The sequence below is a fragment of the Brienomyrus brachyistius genome, chromosome 22 (assembly GCF_023856365.1).
Source record: "Brienomyrus brachyistius isolate T26 chromosome 22, BBRACH_0.4, whole genome shotgun sequence".
NCBI lineage: Eukaryota > Metazoa > Chordata > Actinopteri > Osteoglossiformes > Mormyridae > Brienomyrus > Brienomyrus brachyistius.
Genome location: NC_064554.1, coordinates 1788799 through 1803249, shown reverse-complemented (window position 1 = coordinate 1803249; position 14451 = coordinate 1788799). Strand labels below are relative to the sequence as shown.

At 45.4% G+C, this 14451-nt stretch overlaps 1 protein-coding gene across 1 annotated transcript; it reads right to left on the bottom strand.

Moving 5' to 3' along the window:
- Nucleotides 1-16: 16 nt before the first annotated feature.
- LOC125717778 (aconitate hydratase, mitochondrial-like) lies at nt 17-14387 on the bottom strand. Its single transcript, XM_048991039.1, has 17 exons — nt 14332-14387; nt 12330-12472; nt 11006-11264; nt 10071-10163; nt 9151-9309; nt 8896-9046; nt 8462-8566; nt 8278-8369; nt 7833-7938; nt 7510-7667; nt 7343-7416; nt 6283-6394; nt 5720-5998; nt 3864-4055; nt 3425-3557; nt 3169-3290; nt 17-2829 (listed from the first exon to the last, which is right to left on the bottom strand). The coding sequence occupies exons 1-17, from the start codon at nt 14365-14367 to the stop codon at nt 2695-2697; spliced, it is 2349 nt and encodes a 782-aa protein (XP_048846996.1). The 5' UTR covers nt 14368-14387; the 3' UTR covers nt 17-2694.
- Between the last annotated feature and the right edge of the window lie 64 nt (nt 14388-14451).

Below are 14451 nucleotides of genomic sequence, written 5' to 3'. Positions count from 1 at the left end.
AGCATTGTAAAAGGGATTTAAAATACATTAATACAGCTTTATTATTCATAATGCAAATGATCTTGTCACCATTACCCTGCTTATACAGACAAAAAAACTCAGTGGTCACACGGCACGTACCATTTTCACAGTTTCTGCACTTTATTAACAGTAAGAGAGCAGCTGCTGCAGATTCAATAAAACAGTTTGCAGGTCATGAACCTCAAACAAACTTTAATCCACACAATTATAAAATGTGCTGCCTGACTTTGATTCTGATTTGAACAGGGAAACTTTTAGCGATCTGTACAAAAGAAAAGTCATTTATGCTTCAAACATAAACATGTAAATTCAAGGTAAACACGCAGTTTGGGAAAATGCAGCATTGATCAGAATAGAACTGTATAGCAGAAATCATCCTGCAACAACAAATCATAACCTTCTAAATGTATTACTTTACTTTCAATCATGGAAACCATTCAGAAGACAAATAGTCAGTCCTCTGGGAGTATTCTTGCACAATTTTAGTAAACAAAGTCAATTGCTATTGTTATTCTATACAGAGAACCACAGATCAGCTCTCAGTCATGTGTTACAGAAGAAATCCTATCAACAATATAACCTTTTAACAAATGGACCAGCTCCCCCGAAAGAATTCCATTTACTGTTTGACTAGCAGTACCAAAAATACCAAATTTCAGGGTACCAGTACATATGGTCCAAAGACTGGGCATTACATTCTCAATGAGCTAGGAGGAAAACAGAAAAATATTCTGTAAGTAAAGCATCCAACAAACTCAAACAGCCCCATGTCACACCCTAAAGTACGGGTGATCTCAGCTCCCTCAAAGGTTAACAGGTTTACCAAACTCAGGTACTGCAATAAGAGATATTCATGTGGACTTTACCCCTTGTTATAGTGAGTACATCAACACATATATACAAGGGCAAAAATCTCCATCCAAAGCCTTAACCAAGAGTTCCAGGATTCAGTAACAGGCAAAACCGTAACAGAATTTGAGGAAGAGAATCCACTTGCCAAATAACTGTATCTTGGGAGAATTAAAGAGAAATATGTTCATAGTGTGGCTGTGTTGCAAAGTGGCATCGTACAGACTTCGGCACATTGTGTTAATTGTGCGTATGTTTATAAGTTGGCCCTTAAAAGACCACCCACACGCCGACTGGCTGTACAGCCCACACATAATACCACAGGGGAATGGAGACTACGCACTCTGACTGCATCGCTGACAGTACTGTGTCTCACACACCCACCCTAAGCAGACAATCACCAAGGCAATGCTTAGTCAGATGGCCTTCGTTCCACACAAACACAAATCGAAAAGAACAACACATGAAACACTGCAATGGATCACAGTGACAATCAGTCACATCAGGAATGGGGAGTGGGGTAAAATCTCTTAGATGAGGATGGAGTAAATAATCCGAGCACGTGAGGAGTGTATAAGTGTGTGTAGGAGGGAAGCTTCAAGTAATTTTTGGTGGACCAGGCTGCTTGAAGTATACCTATATTTGTGGGACACTGTTAAAAGGCTGGCCGCCCAGGTGCATTCCTGGGCAATTCAATGCTGAGGATTATAAAAAAGGTAATCTCACAATCCAAATTTACAATAAAAATAAAGCAGAAAAGGACCCCCCACCAGTAAAGAAAATGGCCACCTACCATGCCCACAGAAAGTCTTAGGACACTTGCTTAATTCTGAAAAAATGTGGCAAACATTGGCTTCATAACAAAAGCCCATAGACAACTAATGTTTATCATACCTTTCGCACAGACATTATTTTCTTTAATTGCCATAATTTTTTGACTGACTCATTCAGTCTTGTTCTTTCCATTTTGCTTAAATGAAATTGTAGTTATTTGTTCTTAAAATGATACCAAATACAAATGTTTGGTGTTTTTTTGTTATGGCAAAGATGTTAGTAAGTAAAACACACCCAGTGAGACTGCTTAACAATTAACTTTTTAACTCAGAGCAGGTCTTTTAGAGCCAAAATTTGGGTTTCAATTTACTACTACTTGAAATGAATGTTTTACTTAAAACAACTGGTTGTTGCTAATGTAATAGGTATTTTTAACAAATGAAGTAATGATTTTTGTTATAAAACCAATATATTTGCAATATCTTTACTGAATGAAACAAGTACCCAGAAACTTTGTCAGCGCTGTAGTAGCCCTGTGCTGTGTGGCTCAATTCCTGCACCTTGAGTGTGTATAAGAGATGGACAAAATACGCTGTAAAATGGGGCTGCGTCAAAGTGGCAGGTCCACAGGGAGGCACGAGCGTCCGGAAAGCGCTTTCCCATCCGGATCTCCAGAAAAGCACAAATAAATAGCTGTGAAACATGAAAACACAGAGCGACTATTAAAAATGACCTAATGCATTAGAAAAACGGGTGTGTCTCATCCCCCAGGATTATCATATGCAGCTGATACGTGAAAGCGTGTCAAAATGCATGAGAGGCATAATCAGGGGAGTGAAAAACTCATGGTGAGTGGCAATGAAAAGTGATTTATGGGTGCGTCAGTGGCATTTTGAACCGCAAGAGTGCACTGTCACCTTCACAGACAGATCTTTAGTACAGACTGTAATTGTACTGCACCGTAGGGTTGTGACTTCTTTCTTCACATAGGTCTATAACCCCTCCCCCTTTTACCAGACTTCTCCCTAGCATCTGTCGGCCCTGCCCCCATCACTGCTGCAGTGCTTTCATCCTGTTAAGGGCACTTCCGGCCAGAAACCACTCGATCTGCGTCTCGTTGAAGGTGTGGTTGAGTAGGATCGTGTCCTGGCGGCCGTCGCTGTGCTTCAGCACGGCCTTCAGAGGCTGAGAAAGGAAGCGCAGAAGAGGATAATGACATTCAATACAATACTCTCAAAAATGCATACTACTAAGGCATATGAGTAATAGGGAGGATGAGTAAATAGGGATTCCTATTATGGGAGTATATTATACACATTACTACGCATCACCTATAAAGTAAATCAAATTGGCATGTTTGCATGGACTGCCCATCTGTAATTCGGACTATAATTCTCCTTAATGTAGACACAGAATGGTCTAATAGTCTCTCACTTAAAATGGCATACGTGGGCATCTCACAAAAAGCCAAGGAAGACCAAAGGATCGATAGCACTGTCAATAGTGGGGGTGAAATGTCTTCACCTTGCCCGGAGCGAAGTCCTTGAGGCCAGTGATGGAGATCTTGTCATCGGGGCGGATCATTTCATAGTCCTGGGGGTCGGAAAAGGTCAAAGGAAGCAGACCCTGCTTTTTCAGGTTGGTCTCTGAGGTACGAGAGAGGAAAATTGTTTTCTGGAAATTAGCGCTGCCAAGGTTATGGAGAACCAAGTGCAAGTATTGATCCAGTGACACGTAGAAAGGCCAAGCCTCGGCCTCTGCGACTTCCCCAGAGACGCACCGTGGATCCGGGCGAAGCTCTTAGTGATGATGGCCCGGCCGCCCAAGTGTCGTGGCTCCAGGGCGGCGTGCTCCCTGCTGGAGCCCTCGCCATAGTTCTCGTCTCCCACGACAACCCACTGCACGCCATGCTTCTGCAAAGCCACACCCCCCCTATATGGTCAGGGCCCCATATAAAATCACATACACTGCTGTCATGTCCATCAGCAAGTATCAAGCATAGCGGCTAAAGGGCCATGATATAGGATCCTTAAACAGGGCTCTTCTTGTCATCTTATGAATAAACAGCCATCTGCATACCTTGGTAACTAAAAGATCGCTATTTTGCAAGAAAGTCTCGTTAGCAAATGAAGGCTAACGACCGAATGGGAGGAGGTCCATCAAACTGCAACATTTGGAGCAACTCCCAACATGTGGGCTGCACTTGCCCCCACTCCCACCTTGTAGTGCCGGGCCACATCGGGTACGCCGTCGTACTCGCCCGTCAGGTGATTGCGGATCTTGTTGACGGCGTCATTCTCGACGTTGACCGCGCCGATCAGCAGGTTGTTGGAGATGTTGTCCAGGTGGCCGCGGAACTTCAGCCAAGGCCCAGCAGCGCTGATGTGGTCTGTGGTGCACTTACCCTTCACCTGTGTGGGTCGGGGTGCATAATTAGCACTGTAGCCTCACACCTCCAGGGTCGTAGGTTTGAATCCCACCTCGACGCTGTATGTGGACTTTGCATGACTAACCTCCCACAGTCAAAACATACGTAATTTTCAAGTTTCTAAATTTTTATTTTTAGTTTATTTTCATTAATGCAGTGGTACATCACGTATAAGTAAATTGCAGCTCTAGACTGTATAATAAACAATAAACAGAATCTACAAACTAAAATATTAACAAAATAAGCATTAAAAATATAGAAATATATATAAAGTATATAAAGGGATGACAAACGTTATAAGAAAAAATTAGAAAATATTTAAAGTGCAGGGTGCAGTGGTAGCTTATTTAAGTTTGTAACCGGGGGTGTTGATGATCATAATGGCCTGGGGGTAGAAGGTTCACCTCTCAGGCCTGGCCGTAAGGCTCCGGAGGCGCCTGGCTGAGTGCAGCCACTGGCACAGTTTATGGCGGGGGGGGGGGGGGGTGAGTGTTTCTAATAATACTACATGCCCTGGACCTACAACGCTGGATCCAGATGTTCTGCTGGGAGGGCAATTTTGACCAGAGGTGAAAATTTCAGGTCCAGGAGGGGAAAATCCAGACCAAGATTTTGTTTCAAACAACCAGCTGCATATATTGTAAAGAGTCACAGTCAATGACTACCCACCTGGTTGGTTGAAACAAAATCTTGGTCTGGATTTTCACTTTCTGGACTGGGAATTTCCACCTCTGATTCTGACCTGAGGAACCAGTGTCTCTAAATGGCCCGCAGAGTGTGTATGTGTGAGCACTGTATGCCTCTGCCCTGCGCTTTCCCAGAAGCTTGTAGCTCTCTTATCAATGAAAGCAACATGCAAGGTAGATGGATGGATGTATAACAACAAAGAAGTCGCTGTAATAAAAAACCCACTTTGTCTCTATCCATTAATACCGTATATTTTTACTTTACTGATTCTGGTTAGGGGGCGGCATGGTGGTGCAGTGGTTAGCACTGTTGCCTCACACCTCTGGGACCTGGGTTCGAATCTCCGCCTGGGTCACGTGTGCGTGGAGTTTGCATGTTCTCCCCATGTCGTCGTGGGGTTTCCTCCGGGTACTCTGGTTTCCCCTCACAGTCCAAAAACATGCTGAGGCTAATTGGAGTTACTAAATTGCCCGGAGGTGTGCATGTGTGAGTGAATGTTGTGCCCTGTGATGGGCTGGCCTCCCGTCCTGGGTTGTTCCCTGCCTCGTGCCCATTGCTTCCGGGATAGGCTCCGGACCCCCCGCGACCCAGTAGGATAGTGGTTTGGAAAATGAATGGATGGATGATTCTGGTTAAATACCCTTCCAGCCTCCCGAAGCAAGAGGGGGTAATGACCTTCAGCGTACCAGGGCCCGTCCTTACCCATCAGCCTATTTTGGTCCATGTTTAAATTAGCAGGAGACAGAAAATCTGCACGCTTCCAGCCTCAGTCACCTACTTCTGCCTTTGCTGTGCGCCACAGGCTGTTGGTCCACTGCCAGTTACTGTGGGGCTTCAGCAGGGGTCTTAACCTGAGCGCAACACAGGCTCCTCCCATCTGCATGTTTTTGTTAGCCTCCCTTTTTGGCCCCCTACTGAGCACACTCGGGAATGTAGCCAGAATACCCCCGGGTCTCTCACCTTGATAAGCACCCGCAGGTCCTCCAGATCCTTCCCGTTCCACTTGTCAAAGGGCTCTAGCAGCTGCAGGCGGTTGCTCTGGGGGTTCACGTCTACGCGCAGGGAGCCTCCGTCTGCCGGTGGGTGCTGGTAGGTGTCCTGGCCAGGGTCGAAGTCTTGCGCTGGCAGCTCATCACCTGTAGGGGGCGTCAGTTTAAACTTCTCCCCATTGACGGCTGTGAGATAGTCCTTCTCAGGGTTGAACTTCAGGGTGCCGGCTATCGCCAGGGCAGTGACAATCTGAAAAGGACACACAGACAAGACCAGAGTATATCAAGGTTTTGGAGGAATGAGGGCAGGAAAAACTAAGACAGATCCCAAGTCAGAGCAATACAGATTTTAGGGAATAAATTTGAATTAATTCCTGATCGAGACTTGGCAAGGTGAGGCGATTTTCTGCCAAAATGATCAATTCAATAAAGGGAACAGGAACATAGAGATTCTGTTTGTGAGGGGATGGGTGTCCCGTTATTAAGAAACTGAATGGTGCGTGACTAAGTGTGTGAACGAGCGCTTATTGCTACCTCGGGAGAGGTGACAAAGGCGTGGGTGGCCGGGTTGGCATCGTTCCTGGCTGTGAAGTTCCTGTTGAAGGACGTTACGATGGTGTTCTTCTCACCCATCTTCACATCGCGCCTGAGACAGGAGGTGAGGGAAGTCAGGGCTGCTCCCGACCGCACCGCACGAGGCCCGGAGCCACCCCCTTAACCCAGCCGAAAAGGCCACTGGCACCGCGCCCAATTCCCCCTTCTGCCATCACTACTGCTACCGACACCACTGCGGGCGTCTGCGCCAGTCCACGATCGAGCCAACAAGGAGGCTTATGGAATTACGCTCTGAGTTAAGTTCGCTTGTGAAAACGTGCCATAATACGTGAAACAGGACCGAACGATAAGAAAAGCAGAAATGATAAAGAAAGTGTGTCTGATGCTAAGGAAATGCTACTTCCAGTGATGGGATGGCTATGGAGGCAGGAGGAGAGCTAGAATAACACACCCAGGGATGGGGGGGATTTAAAATCTCTGCTGCTTAATATGTACAGATTTTATAGTTTAAACACAATCAAAATCGAAGTTTATGGAAAACATGCACGATATTTCATTTAAGAAATCGGTATCGATCGATATTCGTCAAAAATCAAGGTCCAGTGTGTCAATCTTGGCCGATATTGCTGGCCGACGTTTAGACTTTATCAAAATCCAACGTTATCAGCACCAGAGCTAAAAAGACAACTACTAAAATACTGGAGATGCTCGCATTGGACAATCAGCCATTTTAAGTAGCTGAGGATGAAGGATTTCGTCGGCTCAATCAGATGCCTGCTCTGTTATTAAATCTCAGCCACACTTTGATCTTCTCTTTTCCACAGAATAAAACATGATGTAGTGTCATTCTGCTAATTTGCGCCTACATCTCAGCAAGCAGATCATAATTTAGCTTGTTAACAGTATTGGTGATGTTAGACAAAAATATATTGGTTATCGTATCAGTCAAAATTTCCGCATCCAAGCACCAATATTACATGCCCCTGCCTTTGTCCTCACCATCTGGTGAACAGGCTCAGCAGGGGAGAGGGTGACATACCTGTCCCATTGGCCAATGCAGGGCCCGCAGGCGTTAGCCAGAACCACCCCACCAACATCTCTCAGGACCTCAGCCTGCAGCCAGGACAGACGGAGGGAGAACATGAGTCAGCTCACCCACCGCCCGCCTCATCGAAAGCAGCCGGGTGGACAGCCTCACAGACTCACATAGCCGTCCCTCTCGATGGTGGCGCGGATCTGCTCTGACCCCGGGGTCACCGTAAACTGGGCCTTGCACTTAAGGCCGCGGTCCAGGGCCTGCTTGGCCAGCGATGCGGCCCGACCCATATCCTCGTAGCTGGAGTTGGTGCAGCTACCGATCAGGCCTGTAACGGGAGTACAGGCACAAGACACCCAATCAGAGCAAAGGAGAAAATAAAAAAACGACAGGAACTTCACATTTAGAGAATTTTTTTCAAGCCCTCTGCAATAAAATCTTGGCATCAGCCACTTGGCATTCGGACATCCAGGCCAGTGGCCGGTGCACTGACCCACTTTGACCTCCAAGGGCCAACCATTCTTCTCGGCCACGGCGCCGATGTCCTCCACGGCGTGTGCCAGGTCTGGGGTGAAGGGCCCATTGATGTGTGGCTTCAGCTGCCCGGTGGGACGCATGGGAGGACAAACAGGACACACTGAGTGGGACACTGTAACCACACCTCTCTGGTTAGTGTGTGGGCCTCTCGCACGCAATCAAAAGGGCGCGTAGATGCAGCGACTTAATTATCGAAATCACTTTAACAATTGGTCTGCTTTCAGAGGTGAAAAGTTCGGGTTCAGAAAGTAGAAGGGTGAAGATTTTGTTTCAACCAAGTAGTTGAGTATAAAGAGTCACTCAACTGAAAACAAAATCTTGGTCTGGATTTTTACTTTTTGGACCTGGACTTTCTACCTCTGGCTCCCGCCCTGGAGCTGAGGGCTACGTGCGAGCATTACCTCGCTCAGGTTGACCTCGATGACCTGGTCGTACTGGCATCCGGTGTCAGGCACCAGGTCATCTTTGTATTCGTCTGCCAAAGTAGCGATGTCTGCAGATGTGGAAGAGACACGGAACAAGCTGGTACCACTCACTCTCTATCTCGACCCAGCCAGACCTCATACTAAATGCTCCAGTACCAACCTGCTCTGCCGGTTTTCTCCAGGTAGGTCTTCATGCGGTTGTTGTAGGGGAACACAGACGTGGTGGCCCCGATTTCAGCCCCCATGTTACAGATGGTGGCCATGCCTGGGGGGGGGGGGACAACAGCCTCTTAGTGACGTCAGCAAGGGTTAGGCAACCCAGGATGATTATCTATTTCTCCGCTAATGTCTAAGGGTTTCTCATGTGTTTTGGAGGCATTTCTGTGGACCTGAATTTAGTATTTTCTCCCGCATGTGCTGTCTGAGCCTGACCGGCCATCCATCTCTGTCCTTCTGTTTCTCACGCCTGACAGGAAGGGTTAACAAAGTGTGCTTGGGAGTCTGTTGTGCACCTGGCCTCAGCACACGCGTGGTTAAATCTGACCCCCCATGTGTACTCTGAAGCATCTCAGCAGGGTCAGGAGAAGCTCTCACCAGTGCAGGAGATGGAGTCCACCCCCGGGCCGTGGTACTCCACAATGGCCCCCGTACCCCCCTTCACCGTCAGGATCCCGGCCACCTTCAGGATCACGTCCTTTGGAGAGGTCCAGCCCGACAAGGTACCGGTCAGTTTCACACCGATCACCTGGGGAAGAAGAGATGAGCGATCAGTCACTGTGCGAGAAGGTAAGGAGAGGAAGCCGGGCAAAATCAAAAGAGCAGATGGATCGGACCCGAAAGGGGACTGACTTTGGGACACTTGAGCTCCCAGGGGATTCCGGCCATGACGTCAACAGCGTCGGCTCCGCCCACTCCGATACAGATCCCACCTAGACCGCCCCCATTGGGGGTATGTGAGTCTGTGCCAATCAGCATGACCCCGGGGTAGGCGTAGTTCTCAAGAATGATCTGATGAAGAACAGTGACAACATGCGGAGGTACAAAACTGAACACGAACACTCAGCCTTATGTACACCACTGCTTCAAGGGTGGGTGAGCTGTGAATTCAAAGAAGCCACTTTCAGACTGCTGCTATATTGAGCTGCCATTATGGCATTTGGGGCCTTCCTGTTAACTTTAAAAGTCTCACCATTCTTCTAATCCAGTGTTTCCCAACCCACAGACCACAGTTTTGCTCCCTCCCAGCTGTCTGGCAGGGTACTCGGTAGGAGCAAAAATGTGGACCGGCTGTGGATCAGATTCAGAAACACTGTTGTAACCTATCAGCCAGAAATGAGCCATCGGCTGGATATTTTTCATTTACTGCACCCTTTTTTGTAAACTCTAGACACTGCAGTGTGTGAAAATCCCAGGAGGGCGTCTGTTTCTGAGATGCAGGAACCGCCACATCTGGCACCGGCAATTGCATCATAAAGTTGCTTAGCGACGCGTATTAGCCATGAGCGGCCCAGCCTCTTAGCCCCATCTGCATGCTGTGTACATTCATCTGCAGCCACATGATTCACTATTTGATGGAACAGGCTGTTTATGTTAACCTGCAGGTATCCTAAATATAGCGACCATTGAGTATACATGCAATTATCAAAAATAACACTAGTAAACACTCCACAGAACAGTAATTTGTTGCATAATCCTTGCGAAATAGGCAAAATTATTCCTGCTTTTACAGTTTTGAAGCCTTGTAGAAAATAATCACAGATATACAGTACCTGATGGATGATTCCAGAACCTGGTTTCCAGAAACCTACTCCATACTTTGCTCCAGCACTGGACAGGAAGTTATAAACCTCTTGATTCACTTCCTATGGGAACAGAGCAGGAAATGGCCACTGTTACAGGGTCTTGCCATACCATCTGCAGTTCAGACTAGGTCTGGGCCTGGCCGGTATTTGGATAGGAGACCAACTACGGAAGCTGGGTTGCTGCTGGAAGAGGTGTTGGTGTGGCCAACAGGTTAGCCCATCTAATCAGCCAGTCTGATAAGGCAGGAAGATGACAAATGACCAGGTTAAAGGGACAGCTCACTCCAAAACTGAAAAAAGATATGTTTTAGAAGGGCTTTAGTGCTATCTATCCATCTAGGTTGTTCTTCTCCACACACCAATCCCATCACTGTGCAGAAGATGCAAGCATGAGAGCCCTTGTGATACCTTCTGCGCATTGATCCGATTGGTGTGTGGAGTTTGGTAGGAGAAAATAGTTCCTACATGAAACTGCTCACTACAAAGTCTATGGATTATCTTCAGTAATCGGGTCATGATTTCTGGTGAAAGACACTGCTGTTGAATTTTTCAAATGTATTTTTTGGCCCTTAAATCACCACAGTAAACCACAGCATTCACTTCCACTATATTCGAGAGAACTGACATTTCTACGCCCGTTGTCTCCAAAACTAGGCAACGCCCAGCAGAGCAACCTAGATGGATAGATAGCACTACAGCCCCTCTAAAGCATATTGTTTTTTAGCCTTGGGGTGTACTGGCCCTTTAAACAAATTTTGCTTAGAGCCCCGAAAACAGTTGCTTCAACCCTGGCTGACTATCAGTGAGTGTAACTAGCACTCCATCTCACTCCAATTCTCTCCTTGACCCACTAGAGTCTCAGCTCCCTCTGCCCACACCCGCCTCCAGCCTTTGCCACCCACCTTGGCCCGCTGCAGGTCCTGTGCCCCCCCAATCTGAGCCTCAATCAGGTGGTCGCAGTGGATGGTGGAGGGAACAGCCACGCGGGGCAGCCCGCTGCTGATGAACTGCAGCATGGCCATTTGCGCCGTGGCGTCCTGCATGGCCACGCGGTCCGGCCGCAGCCGCAGGTAGGTCCTGCCGCGCGCAATGTCCTGGCTGGCAGGGTCGTCCAAGTGACCATACACAATCTTTTCGGACAAGGTGAGGGGCTGGTTGAGCCTGGAATATTTGCGGAATGTTTGTGTGAGACAAACAGCCGGACACGTACGGAAACACGTAATGTGAGAGGAAAGGATGGATATCAAGGTGAGACACATTCCAGGCATAATGGCCAATGGGATCATGTGACACAGCGGAAAGGAATGAGGGACTTTGAAATGGGAATGAGGAAAGCGGGAAGGAGAAATTAAACATGGCAGCCATACTGGTGTCAGTGCAGACAAAACGTACAAGAAAACAAAAGGAAGATCAGATTATGGAAACTGGATGAGGGATCTGCGCACATTTGCTGGGTGAGAGAAACATCAATGCTATACTGTAACTGGAAATAAAGAATGAACATGCATTTCAGCAGACCGTGCTCCAGCTGCAGGGCATCCACCTCCCGCAAAAAAACACCCACCCCTGAAAATGTATCCCATCTAAATGAATAAATATAATTATCTACTGGCAGATAAGCATATTGACTGGAGGGGGGGGGTAAAAACTGGCCCAAAACGCTTCAGATTCAGCTCATTTCTCTATCCAGACACATCACACGTAAAAATAAAAAAAATAAAAAAACTAAGCAAGCTCTTCTTGCCAACGTATGTCTTATTATTTCATTATTTCTTTCAAAAATTGCACCAGAACGATCCATTGAAATGTATTGATTTCTCAACACCAAGGACGCGAATGTCCACAGACACACATCAGGTTGGGGATACTCCAACAGCCATATCTCGAAATACAATAAAGATAATGACATGAACGTTTTTGTGTCTTTACTTGGAATTGAAGTAAAACATCCTGGACTATTAAATCTAACCTGGGCCAATTTTCAATGTTTAGCTGCCAGTAAAATTAAATTAAGGTGAGCAAGTGCCAAATATCAGAAAATTGGAAAAAGAAATTATTTGCCAAAGAAAACTGTAGAGATACTAAAGTATAAATGTCAAATACTGAAGAGGTCTGCAAGGAAGAAGAGATTGAGATTGGTAACACGACAGTCTCACCCCATGACATGGTTGGGTAGTCATGCTGGTGGAGGACAGACAAACTAAGGAATGGAGGAGCAAAGCTGACCTCTTACGGACAACGTTGATGTTGGAATGCAGCTTGGCGTAGTTTATGCTAGTGTTTGGCTCGAATCGACTCATAGCCACCTGGGCCCTGGCACTGAGAGCTGCCGACACATGCAGCTTCCTCAAGCCCCGCCCCAGGATGAGCTGGGAGGAAGCAAAAGGCCAAAGGTCATTAGAATACAGTGGGGAAATCTCTGCTTTCAAATTAAAAGTTCCTTCACTTGAACTGTTTATCAGTGACTTTTCAGACCAAAGAGGAACTCAAGAGAGGCATCAGCCATCAGAAGCATTAATAGACTACATAATACACTGAGACTGACCGTGAATTACTGAAATTAGCTGGAATTCTTACAGAACTACTGTCATTTCCCATTACAGTATTTCCCCCCCAGTCATCTTGCAGTGATGTTGCAATGTGTTTATTTGTTGAAAATCTTGCTTCATGCAACACTGAAATCTGGAAGGGGAAACTGCTAAAAAATAACATTACAAATTAAAAAAAAAGAACAAAAAAGAGTGACTTATTGTAGATGAAATCAGTAAAACTGGACTTGCATCTATATTTATACAGATTAAACAGGCCAGGAACTGAAATCAGGTCGGTTTATGGAAGGCTATCTATCATTTTTGTTATTTACAGTTTGCATATTTAAAGAGATAAATTCTATCTATCGGAAGACAAATCATAAGGAAAGACAGTTATATGACACTTACATAACCCTGTGTATAACATATTGTTATTGGAATCCTCATGGAGAACTAGGAAAACTACAAAGGTCTGCATGAGAGAATGATGTGAATTTATTAATTATTTGGTATTTTTTTCTTGTCTGTTGTTCTTATCTACTGGAGGAAAACCAATCGCTGAATACCCAGATCAGCATCTGTCAGACCTCCTAACTTGCCTGTGTGGTGCATGAACATGTCTGCCCCTTTGATGAACACCCTCTGCAAGCCTAAGAAATCTTTGACAAGGGTGCAGAGAAGACAATTTACTACTATATTGTCCCAGGTACAGTGAATGAAGTTACAACACATCTGCTATATGAATGACAGGCTTCTTGTATTTCCACAGCAAAAACTTGAGATTTCGTTGATGAATTTAAACTTTGCTGAGTATTACTTTGTTAATGAGACAAATACACACACTGGAAATAAAAATATTTCATTTGGTTGAATAACATTTATTTGTGAAACGAACCATCCTTAGCCAATTGCTTCTAGAATTGTAGTAAAATGGGGCAGTGCAACACAGGGTTAATACTAATGGCCTTTGCAAATCAGCACTGAAAATTTCGATCATTTAAATTTTGAGAAAAGAGATCGGTGCCCAAATGAGAATCATCTTCAATTCATCCTCACTACAATGATTCGTAGTATTGCCTACTCGTGGAATTAAACAACACACAAAGACACAAACAAAATAAAAAAAAAGAAAAGAAAAAATAAAATTTAAACTACTTATAGTGTTTTCTAACTGATCCTTGGCGGTAGCGCTCACATCGTTTACATTCAAATCCGTTTCCTTACTATGTTATGAAATGCTACGCTCATAATTTAAAAGGCTCATATAACATATTTTGTTTTGTCGTATATCTTTATGGACATAGTTATGCAAGTCGGACCAACGCTAGTTAAGGGCGTACTTCTGTTTCTGTAACCTTGCGATCACCTTGCGCTCAATGCAGCGCATAACATTTGCGAATATATAGATATTTGCATATATCAACCACAAGCTTTAAGTATTTCGAACATTTTCTGCATGAATATTACCAGCGTTTCATTGCTCTGACAACAGAGGCGAACGTCCGCCTATTTTTACGCAGCAGCAGGACACCTAACCGGGACACCATGACCTGGTACAACTTATCATTTATGACAGTTAGGATTTTGGAGGGATTTAAAAACCACCATCCCGAAAGAGTGTTTACGACTACAGTCAGCAAGTGTTCGCGATGGTGAACTACATATGCATTCAACAATAATAATAAAAACTAATTTACCTGGAGCCGAGCGACATTCAAAGTGTAGGACGCCATTTTGTTCAATACACTGTCGCATTAAGTTGACGTCAGATATTTATTTTTTTTACACATTTTTGTTTCATTTAACCTGGCAAATAA